The sequence below is a fragment of the Salarias fasciatus genome, chromosome 13, assembly GCF_902148845.1.
Source record: "Salarias fasciatus chromosome 13, fSalaFa1.1, whole genome shotgun sequence".
Classification (NCBI taxonomy): Eukaryota; Metazoa; Chordata; class Actinopteri; order Blenniiformes; family Blenniidae; genus Salarias; species Salarias fasciatus.
Window position 1 is genome coordinate 28,454,120 of NC_043757.1, and position 27,200 is coordinate 28,481,319.

General features: G+C 51.0%; 1 protein-coding gene across 3 annotated transcripts in view; it reads right to left on the bottom strand.

Moving 5' to 3' along the window:
• Positions 1-17,491: 17,491 nt before the first annotated feature.
• Positions 17,492-27,200, bottom strand: part of hspa12a (heat shock protein 12A) — a 42,971-nt gene continuing 33,262 nt past the window's right edge. For 2 of the 3 annotated variants that reach the window (XM_030106927.1, XM_030106926.1), the window contains exons 9-12: positions 21,376-21,480; positions 21,039-21,297; positions 19,533-19,636; positions 17,914-18,545 (exon numbers count right to left, since the gene is read on the bottom strand). In XM_030106927.1, the coding sequence (XP_029962787.1) occupies positions 17,914-18,545; positions 19,533-19,636; positions 21,039-21,297; positions 21,376-21,480 (1,100 nt within the window). Of the gene's footprint in view, positions 18,546-19,532; positions 19,637-21,038; positions 21,298-21,375; positions 21,481-27,200 lie in introns of all 3 variants that reach the window. The other variant, XM_030106925.1, reaches the window with a different exon arrangement.

Consider the following 27,200-nt stretch of genomic DNA (forward strand, 5'->3'; position numbering starts at 1 on the left):
CCCCCCTGCTGACCCCCCTGCTGACCCCCCTGCTGACCCCGCAGCTCCGCCCAATAAAGAGGGACGTGTTTCTGCTCAGAGCTGTCGTCTGTGATCATAACACACACACACACACACACACACACACACAGCATCAGCATCAATAGAAGCAGATTTACTGTAAATCAGCCAGAAAGATAAAAAAAAAAACTTCTGCCAGCTTCATCACACACATTTCTGACAACACACACACGTAAACCTCACACTCGGGGTTCCCTGGAGTTTCTATTCCTGTTTTAATCCATGTAAAACCTCCCACTCTCGAACCTAAACGCCTGAAAACCTTGTTCAGAGTCAGTGATGTAAAGTAATCTGCTGTTTACTGCTGGCTGGGAACACAGCATGAGCAACAACGCAACCACAGCAACAGCCTGCTGGGCGTTGCCACGGTAACCACAACATGTCGGCTGACTGGTGAAGTCCTGTGTATATCAGTCCTTACATGACACGTTTAAACCCGCCACTTTATTCTCCTTCTGGAGCTGAATTCTCTTTAAATCAGGCAACTTTATTCGTGTCCTTCTGCTCGTCCGTCGCCATGACGCAATATTCCAAGATGGCGGCCGGCGGTTCGACTCGTACAGAGACGGTTTATTTAAAGGAGCTTTAGAGGAAATGGATGAAATGAAAACAGCAGAGCAATGAGGACGATTTCAAGGCTGCAGCATCAAAGTTCATCCAGAAAGAAAGAGAAAAATGGCCGCCAGCTTTGTTTACTTCCTGGAGACGTCACTACGTCACGGCCGCCGTCCAATCAGAACGCTGCACAGCCCCCAAAGTTAAAGAGGATTTAATAATCAGTTTCTCCCATGGAAACACCAGGCTGCAGCAGGCGAGACACTGCTTCACACCTGGGGGACAATCAGAGGCCACATGGGAGGACAGGGGACAGGACAGGGCTGAGGACAGGGGACAGGACAGGGCTGAGGACAGGGGACAGGACAGGGCTGAGGACAGGGCTGAGGACAGGGCTGAGGACAGGGGACAGGGGACAGGACAGGGCTGAGGACACCACCAGGTGGAGCAGGCTTCATAAGACGTGTTCAGAAGAGGACGGAGAAAGACTAGACCTCAGCATGAAGTAAAATGTGAATCCAGAACCTGACAGACCAGAGGAGACAGACAGGAGCAAGGACAACCCCCAGCACTGAGCAGAGACACTGGCTGGGAAAGCGTCCTCGAGATGAGACAGAGGACGGATGTTTAGGATCTGATTTAACGAGTCAGAAAGACAGGAGAAGACCTTCTCCTTCTGTGAAGAAGAATGTGGAAAATCAAACGTTCCAGAAAGCATCAGCTGAGTTTATGGAGGGTTTTCAGCACGGGTGAGGAGGAGAGGACGCGTCTGGACCCTGCAGGGGACACCCATCTGCTGAGACGCCCTGGACACTGATGGAGACTAGAGGAAGCCTGTCTGGAGTCCCTGAGGACATCCAGGAACCTGACGGAGCAGGAAAGAAATGAAAACTCGCCGCCGGCCTTCCCTCCTCAGCACACCCAGCGAAGCCTGTTTCTGGCTGGACGTGGTTCAGCAGGACCAGCATGGCGCCCGTCAGGCTCCATCTCCCAGCCCGGCTCCCAGCCCGGCTCCCAGCCCGGCTCCCAGCCCGGCTCCCAGCCCGGCTCCCAGACCGGATCGAGGCCCGGCTCCCAGACCGCCTGCCACTGCCTGTCAGGACGAGCTCGGGGTGAACATTACCCACCAGGCTCCACTGCTGCAAACACAAACCAACAGGCAAGGCATGCTGGGACACAACGGCATGATGTGTCACATGTTCCAACACTCCTTTTCACGTGTGTGTGTGTGTGTGTGTGTGTGTGTGTGTGTGTGTGTGTGTGTGTGTGTCTTCAAAGCCTTCATTAATCTGTCCGTGGCCTTTCCCTGGCTTATGAAGTCCTGATTGTGTGTCATTGTTTTGGCTTCATTTATTGGAACACACACCCCGTAATCAGGCTTGCAGATCCGCGGCGGTGAAAAGGCGAGCTGCCACGTTCATCACGCCACTAACAAAGTGCAGTGGAAATCACTCCGACTCCGAGCGCAGCCATCAGCGCCACACAATACCAATCAGAGCCGGCAGTCGCCGCTCCGCAGCCTCCAGCCTGACTGCATTAATAATATTAATAAAACAGCAAATTGAATGTGTGGGCTGCGAGGGGGGGGGAAGTGTCTTGAAATCCTCTAAAGACATCCGTCTTTGTCTCCGACTCTTGTTTCTCTTTTCATTATTGGCTCATTGAAAGTGAAGGCTAATGACAAAATAGCAGGCTAATTCCTGTAATTATGTGTGTTTGTCAGAGGAAATCTGCCAATGACAGCGTTTCTTTTCCTGATCCTTAAGCCGGCAGCTTCGGGGGCGACAGACGGCACAGCTACAGACAGGTCAGCAGCGAGAGGGGAGGAGGAGGAGCACGGACAGAGCAGCGTCTGCCGACAGAGCAGCTACCGACGGAGCAGCTACCGACGGAGCTACTGACGGAGCAGCTACAGGATGTGCAGGGTTATGAGGCAAATGAGTAATTTGACCACAGCATCCTCTTTCTGCATGCCGTCCTCCTCCAAGCAGTACAGGCTGAAAGCCTGCTGCCGATAAATCAGATCAGGTGACGTGACGGGCGGCTGTCTCACAATCGGGAGGTTGTTAGTTCGGTCCTCACATTGCAGCTCCTTCCAGCAACTCCTGTGGCCAAGCTGGTACCAGCCGTATGGGCCTGTCCCTTCTGTTGGACACTACCAGCGAGGCTGAGAGGGCGGATCTGTCCACTGGGCGTCTCAGTTCCTCCATAACTTCACCCATGATCTTTCCAGATCGATGGAGCCGAGAAGCATCTCCGTAATGAGAAGGGGTGTGGTCTAACGGCATCAACACCCGACATCATATCAGGGAGCTTCCTTTCCTTTGGCTGAATGGGTCAGCAGAGAGATTTGACTCTGAAAAGTCAAAAAGAGTGAGATGTCTTGCAGAGGCTGTTGAGGTGTTATCATTGAACAATCAAGCGTTTCATTCAACACAGTCAACAGAGTCACAAGAAGAAAGAACAAGGTGCAAAATAACCACCCATGAAGTGAGGAAAATCCAGCGTGAAGCTGCCAGGATGCCACTTGCCAGCGGTTCTGCCATATTTCAGAGCTGCAGCTTCACTGCAGCACCAAAAAGCACCAGGTGTGCAACACTCAGGGACATGGCCGAGGTGAGGACGGCTGAAGAACCACCACTGAACAAGTCACGCAAGATAACACCTCAACACCGGGCCAGGAAATATCATAGAACTGATTTTTCTAAGGTTCTCTGATGAACTGAGAGTCTTCATGGCCAGACGGACGGGCCGGGGCTGAGCGCTCCACTCCGACTCTGACCCAGCAGGGTGGGGGTGGGTCCTGGTCTGGGTCCTGGTCTGGGCTGGTGTCATCACAGAGGAGCTTGTGGGACCTTTTCGGGTTGAGGATGGAGTCCAGCTCCACTCCCAGTCCTGCTGCCAGTTTCTGGAAGATGCCTTCTTCAAGCAGTGGGACAGGGGACATCGGCACCATTCAGGAAAAACAGGATTTTCATGCAGGACAGTGCTCCATCAAACACATCCCAGTCCTCCACTGCGAGCCCAGAAAAGATCTAACAGAAGAAAAAATAATGACCTGGCCTCCTGGTTCACCTGATCTGAACCCTATAGAGACCCTGTGGTCCCTCATCACAGTCCAGCTCTCTGGACGGGGTCTGGAGGCTGTGGACGCTGCTGAACAGATCAAGACACTGACAGAGTCTCTGGACGGCGGCTGTAGAGTGTCCTCACAAAGAAAGGCGGCTATACTGGTCACTGATTTGTTTTTGAATGTCAGAAATGTATATTTGTAAATTTTGAGTTATTATATTGGTTTCCCTGGTGAAAATAAATAAGTGAAATGAGTATATATTGTTTTTTGTTAAGGAATAATTCAGCACAGTAACAGTTTCCTGTTCCGATATGATGTACTGAAACTTAAAGCCCCACTTCAACTTCCACAAGTATTCAGCTTTGATATTTATGAGTCTTTTGTTCATTGAGAACACAGTTGTTCTTCAATAACATCATTAATCCTCTATAATACAACTTGCCTAATAATTCTGCACACCCTGCACTGACAGAACAACGTCTACCGACAGAACGTCTACTGACAGAGACCTATCTGCTGAGCCCGGCTCACTCAGGTGGGCGGGAATCCCGCCAGCCTCCGTTCAGACCTGCGGCCACGTCTCCTGCCAGAGTGGAAGCCAGTGGAAACCATACACACCTGTGGCTTCTATACCTGCACATGGGCCCCCTAGTGGTGTGTCTTAAAGGACCTATATCATGCAAAATCCACTTTTTCAAGGTTTTCAGCATGCCACAAAGTTGAATTCCCTTAAAAACCACCCCCAAAAGGTTATTTGCCTACATCCACGCATGTCTGAGTAATCTCTTCAGTCTGCTGCTCTCTACAGCAGCCCCTCCCTTTGGGTAGAAAACAGCTTGTTTGAAACTCTTCAAATCTAAGTACGTCACAAAGTTGAACTCCTCCCACCACTGCCCCCCCAACCCCGCCCCCCCCCCGCCCCCCCCCCTGCAGACAACACCCCACTGTCCTCTGACCAGCAGCAGCTGATTCACATTTTCCACTGAGGAGCCCCCCTCCCGCAGGCGCTCGACAATCGGCGTTGACGCTTTTTGTATCTCCGATTACAGAGATAAACTTTAACCATCGTCTGAAAGCAACAATCAAGCAAGAGCAAGAGTCTGAAGGGTCTGAAGGGTCTGGAGGGTCTGGAGGGTCTGAAGGGTCTGAAGGGTCTGAAGGGTCTGGAGGGTCTGGAGGGTCTGGAGGGTCTGAAGGGTCTGAAGGGTCTGGAGGGTCTGGAGGGTCTGGAGGGTCTGAAGGGTCTGAAGGGTCTGGAGGGTCTGGAGGGTCTGGAGGGTCTGAAGGGTCTGAAGGGTCTGGAGGGTCTGAAGGGTCTGGAGGGTCTGGAGGGTCTGGAGGGTCTGAAGGGTCTGAAGGGTCTGAAGGGTCTGGAGGGTCTGGAGGGTCTGGAGGGTCTGAAGGGTCTGAAGGGTCTGGAGGGTCTGGAGGGTCTGGAGGGTCTGAAGGGTCTGGAGGGTCTGGAGGGTCTGGAGGGTCTGGAGGGTCTGAAGGGTCTGGAGGGTCTGGAGGGTCTGAAGGGTCTGAAGGGTCTGGAGGGTCTGGAGGGTCTGAAGGGTCTGGAGGGTCTGGAGGGTCTGAAGGGTCTGAAGGGTCTGGAGGGTCTGAAGGGTCTGAAGGGTCTGAAGGGTCTGGAGGGTCTGAAGGGTCTGGAGGGTCTGAAGGGTCTGAAGGGTCTGAAGGGTCTGGAGGGTCTGAAGGGTCTGGAGGGTCTGAAGGGTCTGGAGGGTCTGAAGGGTCTGGAGGGTCTGAAGGGTCTGGAGGGTCTGAAGGGTCTGGAGGGTCTGGAGGGTCTGCGCTTGGTGAGTTTCTCACAGGAAAAGATGTTTTCGCCTGTCTTTCCGTGTAGAGAAGCTAGAGCTAAAGAGCTAAAGCTAGCTAGCGTATTTGTTTTGAAGCTCTGATTGGTTGAAGTAGCTGTCAGTCAAAGTCCACAGGGGGAGAGGCGGGATTTTCAGTGAACCAGAGCGTTTTCTCTTCCGGGTTTCAGAATTAACCTCCGAAAATCTTTTATTTAACACAAAATTACTTTTACTTAGCGCCAAAAATAAACTATTACCATGCTAATGCCATTAATGGGGTTTGGACAAGCTAAAAAAGCAGGATACAGGTCCTTTAAAGAATGTCCACCTCAACTGTCCCCGTGTGTCAAACACAAGTCAACCCTGTCAGACACATTACCGATGACTCCGGGGAATGAAGACCTGCCGTCTTCAAACCGGACCCAGAACAGACGCTGCTGTAGCAGCTGATGGTCTGAGTGTGAGCGGCTGCTCCAGTCTCTTCACTGCTTTCATTCCTCACTCAGCTCTTCAGCCTTTCAGGCCACCGCTCAGATGCAGGGAATGACAGAGCAGAGAGAAGAGCGAGGCGTCGGCCAGCTGTGAGGCCGTCTGTGAAAACCCGTCTTCCACCAGAGCCATGGCTCCGTCACAGGCCTCCTCCATCAGCTGGCCCGGCTCCTCAGCTCCACCTGGATCGGCCTGCTGCCATGTTTTCAGGACATTCTCCTTGAGTGAGGAGAGCGCCCTGTTAATCGCAGACACATCCATGCTCCTCTTCAGCAGTGTGTCGTATAAAACATCCACCTCTGGCATGAGCAATGAAAAGAACTCTGGGAGTGGCAGAACGGCTCTATCCAGGAGTTTCTTTACGAGGCCGTACGCCTCGCTGGAGCTGCCAGCGTTTTGTCCTCCAAACACTGCATTCAAAGTCCCATCACACTGCGGGTGGGCAAAGCTTTCAATAGAGTGTTTGCAGTCATGTGACCCAGGAGTTGGCAACTGGAGGACCGCCGCCATGTTGTAGTGAAAACAACCAGTGATACGCGGTTTCATTCACATACAGTAGTACGGGTTCGGTGTTCTTTAACGCTGAAAATGTGGACTGATAAGGAGAGCAGGGATGTTGTTGTGGTGTCAGATCAAGTGGACAATTCGGACGTAACACACAAAGGCTGGTACCGGCAGAAACTACAGATTTCAGGCTGCAGCAGGATCCGTACTTGAAGCCAGCCGCCTGTTCCCAGCATGCACGGCTGAGACTCAAGAACTCTCGATCTGGTGTAAACCGACATTTACTGTTATCTAATCGACAGTTCTTCACGCACACAAAAGCAGCGATGAAGGCGAACAAGAGCCTGGATTCATAGAGTATTTAGTTTCCGGCTTTGTGGAGCTCTGGGACAACACGGACAGCGTTCTGGTAAAGTCTACAGTAGATCTGCTAGCTTACCCCCAATTTCCACCGGACGTGAAAGCGCAGCCGAGCGCCAACGTCTTGCTCCAAAGTCAACGCACACCGGCAGCGCAGCGCCGTCCGGACGGGGAGGGCTGCTGCTCTGAGAGGCTCTCTGCTCTCGATATCACACCAACAACACATGATATAAACAGAAAAAAAGCAAAAAACAAAAAACACACCTCATTTCGCTTCTGTAAGGCCGCTCTGCTCGTCCAGCCACATTGATCTGTAATTTATAGACTTCCAGCAGGGGTGAGTACATGGTTTATGTTTATATCTCAAATGAGAGCTTTTCTTTATCCAATAGTTGCTTTTGTTTGGTTCATTCTATAGAAAAACGGTAATTTCCGCGTTTGCTGCTGTCTGGGACCCTGTTGAGCTGATTCTCGCCTCCCGAGGCGGCGGAATAACAACATATAGGAAAAAACTTTTGTCCGTGAGGTCGTGCATTGTGTTTTATTTTGAAACTTCCGGTGGAACTTCCTGTGTGGTGCTTTCTCAACGACAGTGAATTTACGAGGTTTTGAAGCAGCGGCACAGAAAATTGAACTGAAGCGAATCACCAGTGCCACGGCGCGCGCCCGCGCTTCTGGGATGCGGCGCGGCGCTTTCGCTTCCGGTGGAAATTGGGGGTTACTCCCGCCAGAATGCACTTCAGTTCATCATAGAAGTCATTCGGCCCGACGGACCCGGTACCGGGTCCAGAAGCGTTCTGCTCCACTTCAGCCAGTGTAAGAAGTGAATAAAGTGCTATCAGGATGATTTCTTTACATTGTGTCTCCAACCAGAAGCCTTCATCTCACTGACTGAGGCTCCAGCTGCTCTTTGACCACCGAGTGTTTGTTTTATAACAACTTTTAAATCTAGATGCAACAATTCGACACGGCCCCTCCCCCGCTCCTCCTGATACAAAACGCTACCCAACATAAGATCCGTCTGCTCCTCCCAACATGTTGGGTCTCACATGAAACTAGAAAACCTACACTTTAAGAGACAGCAGGCAGAGTATTCTCTGAGCCGACCGCCTCCCATCAGCGGCAAAACAAACCCAGAACCCAGCTTCACGTTTCGCAGCAGCAGCTCAGATCATGTTTCTCACACACACTTCACCAAATCTCAAAGCTGTTCACACCAAACACACCATGTTTCATGTCCTTACCGTTTTGTGGTCATTTTCCATATATTCACTCTCCTCTGACCAAAATTAGGGGCATAATCCTCTAGAATAGTGAAAGAGCGTCATGCGCCCAAATGTTTGGCTGTTTGAAACCGCATACTTACCTACTACCAGGGTTGGGGAGTAACGGATTACATGTAACGGTGTTACGTAATCAGGATACAAAAAAATTGTAACTGTAATCCGTTACAGTACGCGCCAAAAACATGTAATCTCGTTACAGTTACTTCTGATAAAAACACGGATTACTGAGCGGGATTACTTTTGAAAATCAGACGAAAAATGGGGTATTTTCACAGCTTCACTACTTCCTGAAAATAGCTGTGCACATTCATTTCCTGTCTTACATTATTGGCCAAACTGATTAATCCAGGTGTGTCTGGTTTAGACTGCTGCAACAAGACACACCTGGATTAATCATTTTGGCCAATAATGCAAGACAGGAAATGAATGTGCACAGTTAATTTCAGGAAGTAGTGGAGCTGTGAAAATGGCCCATACCAGCAACAACAGACGCGCCGTATACAGACATTTGTGACACTTTACAGCACCTTACAGCACTTTACGGCACAAACCGCCATATTGTAGATCTATAAACAATAGACACCGTAGATATATAAATGATAGACGCCGCATCGACCGCTGTCCTGGAGCAGCCTCCCGCTCTACTGGTATGTTTAACCATGAATGAAAAAACCCACGATGCCATGGATTTTACCCCCTGCTGCTGGAGTCATGGCTGCTCCAGAGAGAAACTCTTCGGGCTGGAAACGTAGACATTTTGGATTTAAGTCAGATGAGGCCAGAACTTCTCTGTACAATGTAAATCCTGCCTCCAGCTGAGAAAACTGTCTCAACATCCAGGAACTCATCAAACCTGAAGACACATCTACAGGTATGAAACACACCTGGACTCACAGTGAAGCTAAAGTGTTGTTAGCCTGCTAACCTGTCAGTAACCTGCTAACCTGTCAGTAACCTGTCAGTAACCTGCTAACCTGTCAGTAACCTGCTAACCTGTCAGTAACCTGCTGCTGAGAACCACAGCCTCACCAGGCTGAACTCAGAAGAATCTGATGGAGGCAGTAATATCCTCATGGAGGATTTATTGGAGACTGCATGTTTCCTTCTGTCACTGAGAAATGAATCAACTTTGAACTCTTGAAAAACTACTTTGCATGGCCGACCTGAAGACAAACCTGCTCCTCACTGCAGCAGTACAGCCACACAGCAGACTGAGGATAGAATAGAAACGTGTGTTAACACTGTCAGTACAGCTCCTGGTGCTGCTGCTGGACTGTAGAACTACTAGAGGAACACAGTCTGAACTGATGCTTCCGATCCTGAGTCAAAAAGGAAGTCAGATTCTCAGTAGGGTTAGAGGTTAAAGGTCATGTTGTTGGGCTGAACACACAGAGTTCAGCAGAGTTCAGAACACTCAGAGCATTTAGTGTTTTCTGTGTAGAGTTGTCAATACACTGTGAGGATGACACAGTGTATTTGTCTTTATCTTTTGTTTGCTGGTGAAGTAATCTAAAAGTAGCTAAAAGTAATCTGGTACGTTATTTTTTAATTGAAGTAATTAGAGTAAGTTACTGATTACATTTTTTGGCAAGTAACTTGTACCGGATTACAATTTAAAAGTAACCCTCCCAACCCTGCCTACTGCTCATACTAACTTATTGAGTATGGAGTGTGTTTACACTGGCAGTATGCCATTTTGAGTATGTGAGAAGTTCCTGGATGCATACTGCATTCGCCAGAAATGTTGAGTAGACATCGTGTGTTCACTACTCATACTGAAATTACCCAAGATGCAACGCGAGGGACAGCGGTTGCGCCGCCTGGCGGCCGGCGGGTGTGGTGGGGGGGGCGGCTCGGGTAGGGGGGCGGGGCCCTGGCCCTGCCATCTGGGTCCGGCCCTGGAGGGTGTGAGAAACTCTGCGCTCGCCGCCGGGCCCGCCGCTGGGGTGGTGCGCCGCACCGGGGGGCCCGGGGGTCCGCCGCCGGACCTCCGGAACCGACTCGGTGCGACGCCCGGGGCGGGCCCGCTCCGTAGGACCGCTGGGTGAGACCGCGAGTCTCGGTCCCGCTGCCGAGCGGGTCGGCGGGGGCGGCCGGCGGCGTGATCCACGGTCGCCCGCCGCCAAAGCCCGACCGGGCCTGGAGGCTGGGCCGCCGGGTCGGGGGAACCGACCGCCACGGCGCCGGGCGGGGGGCCCCGTGGCGGGTCGGGGTTCCTGTGTGCTCTGCTTCTCTGGCTCCTCCTGCTGGAGCCGCTCACTGCAGCTGGCTCACATTTCGCCGAATTCGTCATAAACGGTTGACCACCACTTTGTCGCCTAATTTAAAAAAAAATCTGGATGAAGTTGTACATTTGAAGAGTTTAGAGCTAAAGTGAAATCAGCTGGTCAATTTCGGCTCGGGGAGGAGTGCAATGCATTGTGGGTTATTATGTAGTATGCTGTAGTGTAAACGCTTTGCATACTGACTGATGGACTGAGTATGCAGGATGCAGTATGGGCAGTATGGGTATGGAAGGATGTAGTAGGCAGTAAGCGGTTTCAAACGCAGCCATTGTTTTCACTCCAACATGGCGGCGACTACCCAGCGTGCATTGCAAGGCCGGGTGTGTGACGTCAGTTGCCAAGCTCCATATGCTCATCCCCACTGAGCAGAGCTGCTGCAGGGTCAGGGGTCGCTGCAGCCGGTGGGCAGGGCAGCGACCAGCTGGCGTGCCGGTGTGAGTACCTTGGCACAACACCGGTGTTTCTGCAGGACTGACGGAGGTTTCTTTTTACTTACACTTAATTACATTTAACCACAAACACAATTCTCTGCGTGGAATGACTTTAGTTTGATTTTCAAAACAGAACAAAATCTCTGAAATAGTTTCTGAAACAGATCAGAAGCCACAATATGAACCACAACAACAACAGACAAAACACAAATCTATAGAATGGAGAAATCTCTGTATCGTAATTTACACAATGCCTCTCTAGAGTTAAGGATACTCTTTATCTTATCTGGGTTTATGGGTGTGATCTGCAGGTTTTTCCTTTCTGCCTGCCTTCCTGAGGCTTCCTCTGCAGAGCTGCTGCTCCGCTGCGTCCCTAGCAACCAGTCATGGTTGCTAAGGAGTCTCACCTCCGACCCGGAAGGGGTTGATGTGTGTCACGGACTTATTTTTTTGGTTTAAAAACTTGTTCCAGTAGTATGAATACACTTCTGAATCAAAAACAAATAATAAATAAATACTATCTGGAAAATGACAAATGAAGTTGTTATTTAATGCACAGAAGAGTAAACGTGGACAATTATTATTAGATAAAGAGCAAGGAAAAAAACGTGTGTGTGTGTGTGTGTGTGTGTGTGTGTGTGTGTGTGTGTGTGTGTGTGTGTGTGAAGTGCTCCCGGGTACCTTTACACCTGAACACTTCAGAGGTTACACAAATATTCAATTCAAACAAACAGCTTGTAATGAGCAGGACTGTGTGTGTTTCCAGCTCGGAGTGTGTCACGCTCCCTGTTACCGTCCCACGACGTGATTGGCTGGCCGCGGCGCTCTGAACCCCGCCATTAGCAGGGAGAGAGCGAGCTGTGGGAGGGCGGCCGAGCGGCTGCCTGAAGGACCACTCCCGGGGTTCGGGTCCCTCCAGATCACCGTAGCAACTGCTCCACTTCACAACGGGCCACACCTATCCAACCCCCTCACCCCGGCCTCCCGCTGACCCCACACACACACACACACACACACACACACACACACACACACACACACACACACACACAGCAGCTAAAAACAGCCCTGGCCTGTGCGGGTGGAGTGGCTCTCTGCCTCCACTCCTGGAAGAATAACACTCTCACAGTGTAAATGTATTCTGCTGGAGTGAGAGGCTGCCTCGCTCCATGAATCCCTGCTGGGGTGTTTGAGGGAAGCTGGACAGAAACACTGGTGGAACATGCTGGAGTTTCCGTCCTCGCCGTCGCTCCCCCCGACCCACATCTCTGCAGCGACCCTCGCTTTCACTGGAAACCTCTGCTTCCTGAACACATCAGTAAAATCCCAGCGTCGCCTCGCCTGGCCCGTGAGCCACAGCTTGGACACCTGAGCTGGTTGATAGGAGTTTCACTACATTAGTAAAAGCACAGTGTCAACTGAACCGCAACAAAGCTCAGTAATTCTCAGTGAAACGATTCATTCATCAGTTTTCAGCCGTGCGACCGTCAGACAGCTGGAAACGACACGGCGTTTTAACACCATCATCCAGAAAAACAGAAAGACGTCCTTTTAAAGAGCCGGGACTGAACGAGAGCCAGACCTCATCCTGATCCAGGACTCATGACCCCCAGCCAGTCCTCAGTTCATAGTGAGCTTTAATCCAGATCAGGCAGTGGGTGGCAGAGGGAACAGGCGGACTGTCTGAGGAGACTCCTCAGGACCATGCAGTGTGTGTGTGTGTGTGTGTGTGTGTGTGTGTGTGTGTGTGTGTTGAACCCCACTGCACCGGGGTGCTGGCAGTTTGGTGGACGTTATATGGTAAGTGATGGTAACAGTGAGATAAAAGCATCAATCAGCTGCTCTGACTGCTGGAGGGAGCTGGTCCTGCTGTCTCATCAACAGAAACCAAAACTCAAGTTTACCTTCGTCCCTGTGGACAATGTATGATAAGAACAGACGCTACAGAACGGTGGAAACACACAGACACACACACACACACACACACACACACACACACACACACACACACACACACACACACACACACACACACACACACACACACACACACACGCCTTGCAGTGAGTGTCGGTTCCGGTTTCAGCCGCTGGGGGGCAGTGTTGTCGCACAGATTTGAAAATCATTCTCAAATCAGACATTAAGCTTTCTTTCTCCTGCCTCAGATGATCAGATTATAAAGGTTTTGTTATTGCAGTCCTGGACCATATCTGAAGACCAGCTGGTCTGCTCCTGTTGGCCCCTGGGCATGCAGGTATCCTGTGTCCAGGTCCAGACTCCGTCCAGGTCCAGGCTCTGTCCAGGTCCAGGCTCCGTCCAGGTCCAGGGTCTGTCCAGGTCCAGGCTCCGTCCAGGTCCAGGCTCTGTGGGCTGGGAGCTGTGTGTTGTGTGTTCAGGTCAGAGTGTGTCGCTGGCTGTCCACTGCTCTTCCTTCACACTCTTGGAGGTAAAGGTGACATTTGAGATGAAGTTCCAGGCGAAGCTTCAGGTGAAGTTCACAGTAATTCCTCGGCAGCAGCCGCCGCATCCTGCTGCTCTGTCCTTCAGCACTGCTACAGCGGCCCTCAGAGAACATGCAAACTCCACAGACTGGAACCGGACAGACACAAAGAGAGCAGGAGACGATGAGAAATACACCGAGCGTTTTTATTGGTGACAGTCGGACAGAGAACACCTGGCATAGATCAGAATACACCCAGTAGAGTGAAAACATCAGTAACTGAACAGGAAAACAGAGGGAGGAGTGCGCCGTGTTGTTTTCCACTAACTACAAGCTCGGTCAGTATAAGTGCTAGCTCTGCTGATTTACTGGTTAGATAGTGCTAAGCAGATGCTTGTACAGGAAGCCAGCGTGCTGGACTGCTACAATCCCTCCGAGAGCTCCTCCTCCAGGAGGCTCAGTCCCGGCTGCAGAGGGGAGGCTGCTACACACCAGCACCCACTGCTAACAGAACATTACAGGTGTCCAACAGGAGTCCTCCAGCTGTCCTCCAGCTCAGAGGACAGCAGCGGCCCGTCCCATCGCCGCCGCTGGCTTCAACAAGTCATCACCTTGAGTCATTCCTACGCGACACATGCGAGGCGTGCATTACAGAGTGCTAAGGAGAGAACTGAAGCGTGTACCGAGCGCCAGGAGCTCCAGGGTGTGACAGGGCCACGACGCCGGAGGGCCACGGCACTGCAGGGCCACGACGCCGGAGGGCCACGGCACTGCAGGGCCACGACGCCGGAGGGCCACGGCACTGCAGGGCCACGGCACTACAGGGCCACAACGCTGCAGGGCCACGGCACTGCAGGGCCACGACGCCGGAGGGCCACGGCACTGCAGGGCCACGACGCCGGAGGGCCACGGCACTGCAGGGCCACGATGCCGGAGCACGACCGTACTGCAGGGCCACGGCACTAAAGCACCAGGATACTGCAGGGCCACAACGCCGGAGGGCCACGGCACTGCAGGGCCACGGCACTAGAGCGCCACGGCACTGCAGAGCCACAACGCCGGAGGGCCACGGCACTGCAGGGCCACAGCGCCGGAGGGCCACGGCACTGCAGGGCCACGGCCCTGCAGGGCCATGACGCCGGAGGGCCACGGCACTGCAGGGCCACGACGCCGGAGGGCCACGGCACTGCAGGGCCACGGCACTACAGGACCATGACGCCGGAGGGCCACGGCACTGCAGGGCCACGACGCCGGAGGGCCACGGCACTGCAGGGCCACGACGCCGGAGGGCCACGGCACTGCAGGGCCACGGCACTACAGGACCACGACGCCGGAGGGCCACGACACTGCAGGGCCACGGCACTGCAGGACCACGACGCCGGAGGGCCACGACGCCGGAGGGCCACGGCACTGCAGGGCCACGACGCCGGAGGGCCACGGCACTGCAGGGCCACGGCACTGCAGGGCCACGACGCCGGAGGGCCACGGCACTGCAGGGCCACGATGCCGGAGCACGACCGTACTGCAGGGCCACGGCACTAAAGCACCAGGATACTGCAGGGCCACGACGCCGGAGGGCCACGGCACTGCAGGGCCACAGCGCCGGAGCACCACCGTACTGCAGGGCCACGGCGCCGTGGCGCACTACTACGCTGCGGTGCAAACTCAGCAAAGGAAGAATTGTCTAGAAAAGCAGGTTCAATCAGGACCATTAAAAACACTGCAGCACAAAATATGATCCTGAACGGTGGGGGCTGCTCATCATCACTCTGATCTATGGGGGGCTGCTCATTAAGACTCTGAACGGTGGGGCTGCTCATTAAGACTAAGGGGTTGCTCACTGGCACCAGTGACTCCTGGTGGTTCGGTCCTTCGTTTTGTAACCAACAGGTCTTCATATCAGAAGTTAAAGCTGGGATATCTTGCTTTGCGACAGTGATTAACATCTTCCATGCCGTTAAGAAGCTTCTATATGGACTCACGATACAATGACACCTCATGGAAGTGGGAAATTGCCAGCTGGCAAAGTCCCATTTCCCACCTCCCAGCTTCATGGGGCCAAATGAATTTTAACAGTGGGAATTTCCTTGTAAGACAGCATTTTGATTAATTCTGACACCATGACTCAGCATTAATCTGAATTACTCAGCATTAATCTGAATGACTCAGCATTAATCTGAATGACTCAGCATTAATCTGAATGACTCAGCATTAATCTGAATGACTCAGCATTATATGTAATATTCTCCTTGATGTGTGCTGCTGGACTGTGTGTTGACAGAGAGCAGAAGCTGGTGAGTGAAGGTCAGAGGTCACAGGAAAGTCCCTTGGGTTCAGTCCGAGCTGCTCTTCCTTCATCTGGGCCACGGTGACGTTCACGGCTCGGGGTCGTCGAGGTTCACTAACCCATGAGAGACAGTTCAGACCACCTGGAGACCGCCCTCTGGGGATTATTGCTGACTGGGCCTGGTTTCCTCAGGAAGCTTTGGTGAACGAGTGACTCAAGTTCAAGTTATTGGGTGAAAGATTGAAGGATGAAGTGATGAAGGATGAACAGAAAGATGGACACATTCAGTCTGCTTCTTAAGGAGGGAGGTGCTGGATCTGCTGCTCATGCTACAGCTGTGGGATCTGTGATAGTCCAATACCCACGCGCGCACGCACACACACACACACACACACACACACACACACACACACACACACACACACACACACACACACACACTCTTGGCTAAAGCTGCTAAAATAATACTAGAAACCTGTACAGTATTTAAATAGTGTATTTACAGGAGCTGACGCTGCGCCGTGTCCGGCCGGCAGCCTGAAGCTGAAGCACGGCCGTCCTCTCCTCACCTCGTCAGCCTCGCAGCACGTCTCACTTCGCTGGATGGAGAGCTGAGCGTGGATGAGACTGGACCAGACTCGGGTTTCCCATGATTCTCTCATGGCGGCTCTCTGTTCTCCAGCATGTGACAGGTGAGACAGACCCCCCCCAAAACACCAGCAGCACCAGCTCCACAGGTCTACAGGCTCTATAGAGTGATTCCCCAACTGGATGGAACGCCTGAACTACTTCATACCTGATCACAACAGGAACCAACTCAGAAACCCAAACCCAACCAAACCCAACAGACTGCTGGCCTCCTGGAGCACTGCTGGAGAACACTTCTGTCAGGCCATCAGAGACAGAGAGCTGCTGTGTGGAGGCACAGACACGTTTACAGACATTTATATCATGTTAGAAGACTTATATCCATACATGTACGAAACTCAGATGATGTTCTAACAGAGTGAAGTCATGAAGAAACGGTTTCTAACATAAAGTCCAGCTGAAGGAGAAGAAACCTTCACAGCCACCAAGTCAACCCTTCGTTCAGACCTGAACATGGTGGCTGGTGACCACAGCCTGCCGTCTGAGCTGCTCCTCTCTGCCTTAGTCTAAGAGCGACGAGGACGAAGGTCCCTGTGTGACGGACACCACGTCCCAGGCCAGTGTGGAGGACGAGAGCTGACTTTCCTCTTCTGCCATCAAGAAGATCCAGAACCCTTTCTCCAACAAATCTGAAGACTGAGGCAGAGCCTGCTTTCCTGGAAGGAGGCGTCAGGAGGAGACGGCTGCAGGACAGCAGCTAGCAGCACTGGGACTGGAGTCTCCATCAGGTGCAGAGGACTCATGTGAAGCCTCAGGAGGGTCCTCCAGCTGGACGGACGGCGACGGCGTGAAGACACGGGACATGGTGGCGTCTCCAGACAGGATGGACACAGTGAGAATGAACTGAAGAGCTGGACGCCAGACATGAAGCGAGACGGGACGAGACCAACTTCAGCTTCAGACTGAACTCCACCACGGAGAGACGAGTGCTGATGAAGCATGAGGATGGGCCTTCACCTCACTGCGGGGTCTTCCTATGGGGTACATGGGTTAGTCCTGAACACCGGGAAGCTCCTCAACACTTCATCTAGAACCCTGGTCCTACAGGTCCTCGGTCCTGGAGACCCTGGTCCTACAGGTCCTCGGTCCTACAGGTCCTCGGTCCTGGAGACCCTGGTCCTACAGGTCCTCGGTCCTGGAGACCCTGGTCCTACAGGTCCTCGGTCCTGGAGACCCTGGTCCTACAGGTCCTCGGTCCTACAGGTCCTCGGTCCTGGAGACCCTGGTCCTACAGGTCCTCGGTCCTGGAGACCCTGGTCCTACAGGTCCTCGGTCCTACAGGTCCTCGGTCCTGGAGACCCTGTCTCTGCTGAAACGCCCCTGAGGACATCGCCGAGCTCCCGGTGGGCCGGAGCAGGAGGTCAGACCCAGGGTTGTTGGAGCCGGGAGGAGACATGTGGGACAGGAGATCAGACGGAGCAGGTCTTTAAAGCGCTGGTCTAGACTGAAGACAGGAAGCGGAGAAAGAAAACTCACTGGGCCTCCCAGACTGCCTCTCTCCCCGAGCCTGGATCCTGGACTCTACAGTTACTGTCTGATTCCTCTTCGTGTCTGCCACCAATCCTAACTCTGTGAAGATTCAATACGATGAGCCAGTGTGTGCGTGTGTGTGTGTGTGTGTGTGTGTGTGTGTGTGTGTGTGTGTGTGTGTGTGTGTGTGTGTGTGTGTGAGGCTCTCTCTGCCCTGCTCTGTCTAATGGCTCAGGAAGTCGATGCTGGCTTTGACGGTGCGCCCGGTGGACACGTCCACGGCCATGGCCCGGATCTCCGTGTCCCCGAACTGCATGAGCGTCTGGATCTCGCGGCGCGGCGCGGCGCTCTCCGTCCCGCTCACGTCCAGGCGGAGCGTCCCGCACTTCCGGACGCCCGCCTCGCTGATGAAGCCCACGGCCTCCTTCTCGGAGCAGTAGACGTGGATGACGATGACCTGCTGGGCCGGCCGGGCCGGCGTGTAGCTGCGCTTCACCAGCTCGCCCAGCGCCACCGACTGGTCCGCCGCGATGAAGGTGTCGAAGACGTCGGTGCACCAGCGCGTGCCGTCCTTCACCAGCAGCTTGTCGGCGGGGTGCTTGCCCTCCACGAAGCGGTTGAGGACGCCCACGCCGTAGGTGAGCGGCGAACGGCGCACCTTGATGACGCTGGGGTCCAGGCCGAACAGCACGGCGCCCTTCAGGATGGTCAGGCCCACGTCGTGCGGGATGATGATGCGGCTGCGGCCCTGCAGCATGGTCTGCACGGCGTGCTGCAGCAGCGGCGACTCGGCGAACCCCCCGACCAGGAACAGGAACTTAATGTCGCACACCTCTGGCTTCTCGAAGAGCTCGGCTGCAGGGGGCGACAGAGAGCACAGCCTGAACCCACAGCCTCCACCCGGGGGACGCTCAGGAAACAGCCGAGGGTGGAGGAGACGGAGCAGTCAGTCCAGAGCTTCGCCACAACGGACCGAGACGACGACTGCATCGCTGCAGCCGCTGCACCGATCCGCCTGTCCATCTCACCTCCATCCTCCACTGGTGAGCAAAACCCCGAGAACTGCTCCGCCTAGAGGTCAGACGCTGTATTAAATGAACTTCACTAAAGCCCATTGGAACAGTCTGAAATTACAAAAGCTCAATTCAAAATCATCGTCGCCACCTCAGAATGCACCTTCGAAGACGTTTGACAGAAGCAAAGGTAGCTGGCTTTAACTGCTGCCATCTGGTGGTCAGTGTTGGTGCTGCATCGCACCTGCTGAGCAGATTAAGACTGGAAGTCTGGCAGGCAGGTAACGGATACCTGTAACAGACCTGTGGACGGTCCGCTGCTGAAGCGACACCTCGTCACACCGCTTTGGGTCTGCGCTGACTTCCTCTTAGGATGCTGCATGTTGTTTTACTTAATGCTTCTCAGGTTGGATGCAGAGCGCAGGGAGGATTCATTTAATCATTCCTGACGGTTTTCCTGATAACCCAAAGCTACTTCAGCTGATCAGGAATCGTCCAGACCACTGACGGCTGAACAGGTGAAGCTGAGGAGGAGGAGGAGGAAGATGAGCCGATTCACTCAGTCATCCTGAAGCTCCAGGAGGAAATCCAAGCAGTGTTAGAACACAAACACCAGAGCCCCGTGACCCTCCCTCCTCTCAGACAGGAAACTATCAGTTATGCAGGCGGGAGGGTTTAACAGCCCCACATCCCTCTGAGGTGCCACCAGGCACTGCTTCCATTACTGAGTGAGTGTGTGTGTGTGTGTGTGTGTGTGTGTGTGTGTGTGTGGTGGGGGGGGGGGGGGGGGGGGGGGGGGGGGGGGGGGGGGGGGGGGGGGGGTTCTTACTCAGATGCTGGATGATGTGGTCGATGGTGGGCTTGAAGAGGGAATTCATGGCGTCTGGACTCATCCTGAGCATCCCCTGAGAGGACCACTTCACAAAGTCCACACTGCAGACACACACAGGACACACAACTCACACACTGGCGGGCGCCCACAGTCAGCCATTTATCCAGTGAAAAAAGAAAAGCTCATTTCCAGTTAGTGTGAAAGTGAACGTGTCTGCTCTCTACCAGTTTTTCCCGTGGATCGGTTCAGACCAGAGAGTCCATCAGTCTCACCATCTGACATTTCATGAGGTTTTTGGTTAAATCCTCCAGAACACTCTGAAACAGTCAGTGAAAAGCTGGACTGGTGTGAATTCATCAGGCAGTGTTTCAGGTCTGAAAGAGGCAGGCTTCCATGAATTTCAGAGGAATTTACGACGTTTCATGACTGTTTCTTCTCACAAAGCGACTTCCACTCTGAAAGTGCCGTCGCTCCAGTGTGAGGCAGTTTGTCCTTCACTGACTTCCCTGCAGCTCCTCTGGCTTCCTGCAGTCACTCATTCATTCACCCATTCATTGCATTTTGGCTGTTCATGAAACTGTTTCAGGGAGGCAGTGTTTTATCTGGAGGATCAGCGGATGCTTCCACTGCAGCAGTATGAAAACCGTCACGTAGCTGTGGACGAGTTATTCCTGCTTTCTAGAAATCATCTTCATGGATGAGAGGTTGGTGTAATAAACCCTCCCAGCGGCGAGCAGGCGCCGTCCTCTCATCTGTCTGGGGTCCGGCGGACTCTGCTGTGGGCCACGGGACGGATCAATAGGAAACCCGACCTCTCCGTACAGGCTGCTTTGGAGCTGGGTGATTTCTGGTAAACTGCTCCCTTCAGGCCTGAGAGCGCAGCGAGCTGCGTCAGAGCGTTGAACCCCCCACCCCTCCACGGCGAGCGCCCCGGCATTTCCAGTCAGGCAGCGAGGCGTCCGGGCTTCCTCCTGATGCTCCTCTGGGGCTCATGAAGGTCCAGCAGCCATTAGCCGGACTGTGTCTGCACCGCTCTGGAACGGCGGGAGGAGAACCGTCCTGCCTCGGTCCGGAGCTCCTCCCACTCTGGAGGACGCTGGGCTCTGAGGTGGTCCGGACCGGTCCGGACCCAGCAGGCCGGGATGAGGAGGAACCCATGAAGAAGAGGAGGAGGAGGAGGAGGTGTGGAAGGAACCCGCAAACTCAGGGTCCAGGAAAGAGCAGCGACGGCCAGTGTGTGTGTGTGTGTGTGTGTGTGTGTGTGTGTGTGTGTGTGTGTGTGTGTGTGTGTGTTTGATGTGATGTTTTAAATATTTCATCTGTTACTGACAGAGTTCCAGTCTTCCAGCTATCTGAACTTCATTTTCCATTTTGAGCAGTCTGAACATGGTGAAGAACCCTGAGAGCCGGCCCAGAGGGTTCAGGGTTCAGGGTTCAGGGTTCAGGTTCCTGTGAGCCGGCTCTCAGTGGTTCCGGACCGCTCCGGCAGAGCTCTGGACCTACTTGCTCTTGCGCAGGGCGTGCTCCACGCTGTGGCCTCTGAACTTCTTGTAGTAGTCGATGAAGGAGAAGGGCAGGTTGATGTTGAGCGGGTTGGTCCTCTCGGGCGCCGCCGCCCTCTTGCGGGACTCGAAGGCGATCATCAGGTCCACCCAGGCCGCCGGCCTCTTGACCTTGAACTGGTCGATGAAGTCCTGGCCGAAGATCTTGCACAGCAGCTTCTCGAACTCGTAGTCGATCCCGATGGAGCCGTACGGCCCGCCTGGAGAGGAGCAGCGTGAGAGGAGGCCCGGGGGGGGGGGGGGGGGGCAGCTGGACCAGGTCCTGCTGGGCTCTGTACCTGATGCCTTGTACAGCTCCTTCAGATGTCCCTCTGGAAGACGGATCTGATGCACGGTCAGGTCTACGGTTCCTCCGCCGCAGTCCACAACCACATAGCGGTCTCCTGCAGACGACAGAGGACAGACAGTGGTCCACATGGTCTCTGTCCAGATCAGGTTCTACTGCTGACAGTCAAAGAACCACCGTCAGGGTCAAACCTCGGCCCAGGACTCTTCTGTTACTGGCTGGCTGCTGATTGATTCACTTCAGACCATTTATATTTACACATAACATACAGTACATACATACATATATATACGTATATATATGTATATATATATATATGCATGTGGGCCGTCAGGGCCTGCAAAGCCTTCTCTGCTGGCCTAAAAATTATCTGAATTAAAGACTGATGTAAATTATATTTTGTCAATAAATAATTAATAAATGATTCCAAGCGGTATGCTCCAGTTCCTTTCATAGTTTTCCCGTGGTTGCGCTGCTTCCAGACATGTTTTTTTCATATTAAATCATTTAACCAATCAGATTTCAGGCATCATCTGTTGCTAGGGTCAAAGAAATCTGCCCGAGGCCTTCGCTATCCGTTCCTGATGGCGCAGTGAAGTAAAGTGAAGCGTCAATCAGACAGTTGCTTCAACCAATCAGACAGTTGCTTCAACCAATCAGATTTCGACTTGGCGACTCAGCGCCTTCTAGCTAGCTACACTAACAACAGCAGATCCAGGCCTTCTGCTTTACATTCACCAAGAGATACAGTAGGGGGCGCTATGCACCTAAGTTGTTGGTCGCTGACCGCAATTATTCCAAAGAAGAAGAAGAAGAAGAAGAAGAAGAAGAAGAAGAAGAAGAAGAAGAAGAAGAAGAAGAAGAAGAAGAAGAAGAAGAAGAAGAAGAAGAAGAAGAAGAAGAAGAAGAAGAAGAAGAAGAGAATTAAAACTTAGCCAGAAATCCCACAGGGCAGCTGGACTTTCAGTCCTGGCTTTATGGAACTGAAACGCACGGATAATCTATATGACAGAGCAGTTGAACTCTTTTAGAGGAAGGAAAGGAGGATGGATTTTGTTTTCAAATAATCGGGATTTTGGTGAGTAAAATGTTCCTCTTTTCCTAAATAATATTGCTGTTTTATTAAGTTGTTGATGCTCATTGTATGTGCACAGATGTAGTAGGAGAATTGTGCACTTCAGCAAAGGCATTTATTCTGGCTGCACAAGTATCTATCTGCTGTGCAACAACTCTTTATGTGCATATCTGCATAATAAGATTGTTTTTTGTAGACAAAATAGTTATTGAGAGGTGGATTGGTTCAGGCGGATCTGTTCTGAAGGCCTTAATGTGAAATGCACGGTCCGCCACTTATATATATATATATATATATATATATATATATATATATATATATATATATATATATATGTATAGGGGTGGACTGGCCATGTCCGGTCCACGATAATTTTTTTTTCTCCTGTCTCTCTGAATTCCCTCCAATTAGACCAGCCAGTGGGCTACAGAGGGCTAGCGGTGTATTGTGAGCATCGACACATAATATTGGTCTGTGTTTGTCATTGACAGGCCCAGAGGCCCTGAACGCTGTCAATCACAACACAAACCAGGGTGGGCGGGGCCTCACGGCATGGGCCGCAGCTCGCTAACGTGACGCGGCAGGTGGCTTGTGAGCACTGTGAGCGCACGTTTACGATATTGAAGTTCATCAAAAACCGACTCAGAAGCTCTCTTTCTTTCGATCAACTGGAGGCATTTCTGCTGATGGTCACAGAGAAAGACGTCCTCATGGCCCTGGACTCTGACTCTGTGACAGAAGACCTGCAGAGAAGAGTGAGCTGCTTAAAAAGCTGCTACACTGATAAGGTGAGAAATATTTCATATTATTGTTATCATGTAACACACATTATGGACGTAGTGCTTCTTTGTTATTTTAATGATGCTTTTTCAGAAGTTTTATTGTGCTGATGTGCTGATCCTTAACTAAATGATCAATTTTTCTCCATTACAGGTTGTAATGATGGATTTGAGGAGTCGTTCTCCCTCTGTTCTACAGTATATTTGGACTTGTTCTTCCATTTGGGACCACTGTTAGAATTTGGTATGTTTATTATGTATTTTTAATGAAATATAATTCATACTTTATAATTATTCTAATTTTAAAAAAGTTTTAAAAGAAAACCCACATCCCAAAAGTTTTCAGCTGGAGGTGCAGCAAAGAGGAAAACATTTTTGTCATTTTTCAGAATTAATAATGTGTCCCAGTCTCTCATAGGTTGACCGCTTGATGTGTGAGAGTTTGAGGAGTTGTTCGTCCTCCGTCCATGTTGGAGGACTTGCTCTCTATTTGCCTTCACTTCACCAAAGTTTGGCTGTTGAGTTTCCTCTAGTATGGTGAGTTTCTAATTTTTTTTATGATTTATGAAATCATACTTAATTTGTGATGATTAAAGACTGAATGTGTCCATGTCCCTCTCAGGTTTAGTGACCACTGGACCTGTGAGAGCCTGAGGAGCTGTCCCCCTCTGCTCTCTCACTGCCTCCACTTCACCACCGTTTGTTGAGTCATGTGTCTTATAATGTTATAAATTCATCCTTGATTTGTGATGATGACTTGATAATGTTTCCATGTCTCTTTTTGGTTGACCACCCGATATATGACAGCCTGAGGACTTGATATTGATGTTCATATTGATGATTTTAATTTCAAACATCTGCATATCTTTTAATGTCAATTACCAGTTTTGCAGGTCGCTGTTCATTGACATTGGGCATTGGGCCTCGGGGCTCTTTTGAGACTGAAGTCCTTCATGCAGATAAATTTGTTCACGAGTGTAACAACATCAGATAAAGGCTACATGGATACATATACTTGCCAGTACACAGATACTGAGTACAAGTTCTGTTTGCTGTTTCTTGCAGGTCATACATTTGGTGAGGAGTGGAGCTGGCTGGCTGTGGACGAGGAAGTGGGGCAATATACATCTGCACTGCACAGACCACGTATATGAGAATGCAGATCTATTTAAAACTATAATTCAGGTCTGAGCCTTTTTACAAACCTGTTGGTAATATTCTTTTAATTTTCTATTTATATATTATGGCTGAGTCATAATCCTGCTACTGTCTGCAGTTTATTCTGTTTAGATTATTTGTCAGGATATTTTGCTCATATCTGGTTTTAACTAATGCTCTCATGTCACTCCTAGTCATACCTTCCGTTGTGGTTTGACACTGGAATGAATAAATACTGATTGCTTGATTGCTATAGGTGCCATTTTTTGTCCTTGAGTTCATAGTTATGTGCTTTTATTTGTTATCTGCTATCAAGGAATATGACTCTCAGTATGCATGAGAGGAGATATTGCAAGAATTGTAGACGTGTGTAGTGTCTGCTAATATTGTAGTGGGCTGGTCTGGACAGAAAATGCCAGGGCCAAATTTTTGTCCCAGTCCACCCCCGTATGTGTGTGTGTATATATATATGTATATATATGTGTGTGTGTGTGTGTGTGTGTGTGTGTGTGTGTGTGTGTGTGTGTGTGTGTGTGTGTATGTATATGAATATATGTGATGTCTGATGTCAGGAATGTAAAAAAAAAAAAATGTAAATATGATAACAAGTTATAAAATTGATTTTCCAAGCATGAAACTGCTGTCAGTAGATGATTTCCAGGTTTAATCTCCACTTCTTTAGTTCTCTGGGTTCTTGATGAGTTCTCTGAGTGGTTCTCCTGCCGGTGGGATCCCTGGTTCTCTGTGGTTCTGAAGTGTTCCTCCACACTTTACGGTTCCCTGTGATTTTTTTCCTCTACGTTTTCAGTTGAATGGGTTTGAAAGTTTGAGTTATTAAACAGTGTCTTTAGATTCTCTGGTTTCTATGAGTGAGGCATCTTAATGTGAGTTCATTTGGGTTCTGCAGGTTCTTACTGTTACTATGTTCTATTTACTCTTTCTCCACTGAAACAAGAAGTCAAGCAGGAAGGAGGTCAGTCAGGGAAACTGCTGCTTTCTAAAAGACTCTCGTGCTTTAAAGAAAGCTTGTTTCCTTTGTCCTGTCCTCAGTTTGGAGTTCTATGTCTTTGTCCATCGGGTAGAAAGTGAAGTGTGAACCTTTTGAAGTCCAAGCTGATTGAGTGGCGATCATACAAAAGCAGGGCGACACACGTCTACTGACAACACTGTGAAATAAAAACAGAACAAATGTAGATTTTCCTCCACCCTGGTTATCAGAGGCAGTTAAACTGCTGGAGGACCAGGCAGGAATGAGTCCAAGTTGTAATTTTGACAGAAAATATTCACAAATGGCGTGAAATAAAAGGCACAGTTGCAGAACTACTGTTATTTTCAGGTGACCATATGGAAGAAAACCAAAATATATGCTCACTTCTTTCAAGATTAAGATCTGATCATAACATGTTTTAATGAAGGGATTTGAACCATAAACCCCCTGAACCTTTGACCTTCCTGAGGGGTGAGACAGGTTAGCTACACCCTGCTGAGGATGTGCTGATGCAAGATACATTTGTGTAAAGAAACAGGAAGCTCATAGTGTGTCTGCTGATCAACATCCACCCCATGAGACGAAGCAGGAGAAACGAGATCTCCGATGTAAACACTCCTCAGATCCAGATCCAGAGTGACGCTTCACCTGCTGATCCCACATTCCTCATCAGGAGGCTCCCCGAGTGGACGGAACACAACTCATCCCACTGAACCAGACTCCCACCAAACAGGATCCACCTGAACAGGATCAATCTGCTGAACAGGACCTGTCTGAACAGGATCTGTCTGAACAGGATCAATCTGCTGAACAGGATCTGTCTGAACTGGATCTATCTTAACAGGATCTGTCTGAACAGGATCAATCTGCTGAACAGGATCTGTCTGAACAGGATCAATCTGCTGAACAGGATCTGTCTGAACAGGATCTGTCTGAACAGGATCAATCTGCTGAACAGGATCTGTCTGAACAGGATCTGTCTGAACAGGATCCGTCTGAACTGGATCCATCTTAACAGGATCCGTCTGAACAGGATCAATCTGTTGAACAGGATCTGTCTGAACAGGATCCGTCTAAACTTGATCCGTCTGAACAGGCTCAATCTGCTGAACAGGATCTGTCTGAACAGGATCAGTCTGAACAGGATCTGTTTTGACAGGATCCGTCTGAACAGGATCTGTCTGAACAGGATCCATCTTAACAGGATCAGTCTGAACAGGATGCATCTGAACATGATCAATCTGCTGAACTGGATCCATCTGAACAGGATCCGTCTGAACAGGATCCATCTGAAATGGATCCGTCTGAACAGGCTCAATCTGCTGAACAGAATCTTTCTGAACAGGATCCGTCTGAACTGGATTTGTCTGAACAGGATCTGTCTGAACAGGATCAATCTGCTGAACAGGATCTGTCTGAACAGGATCCGTCTGAACTGGATTTGTCTGAACAGGATCTGTCTGAACAGGATCAATCTGCTGAACAGGATCTGTCTGAACAGGATCTCTCTGAACAGGATCAATCTGCTGAACAGGATCTGTCTGAACAGGATCCGTCTGAACTGGATCCATCTTAACAGGATCCGTCTGAACAGGATCAATCTGTTGAACAGGATCTGTCTAAACAGGATCCGTCTAAACTTGATCCGTCTGAACAGGCTCAATCTGATGAACAGGATCTGTCTGAACAGGATCAGTCTGAACAGGATCTGTTTTGACAGGATCCGTCTGAACAGGATCTGTCTGAACAGGATCTGTCTGAACAGGATCCATCTGAACTGGATCCATCTTAACAGGATCAGTCTGAACAGGATCTGT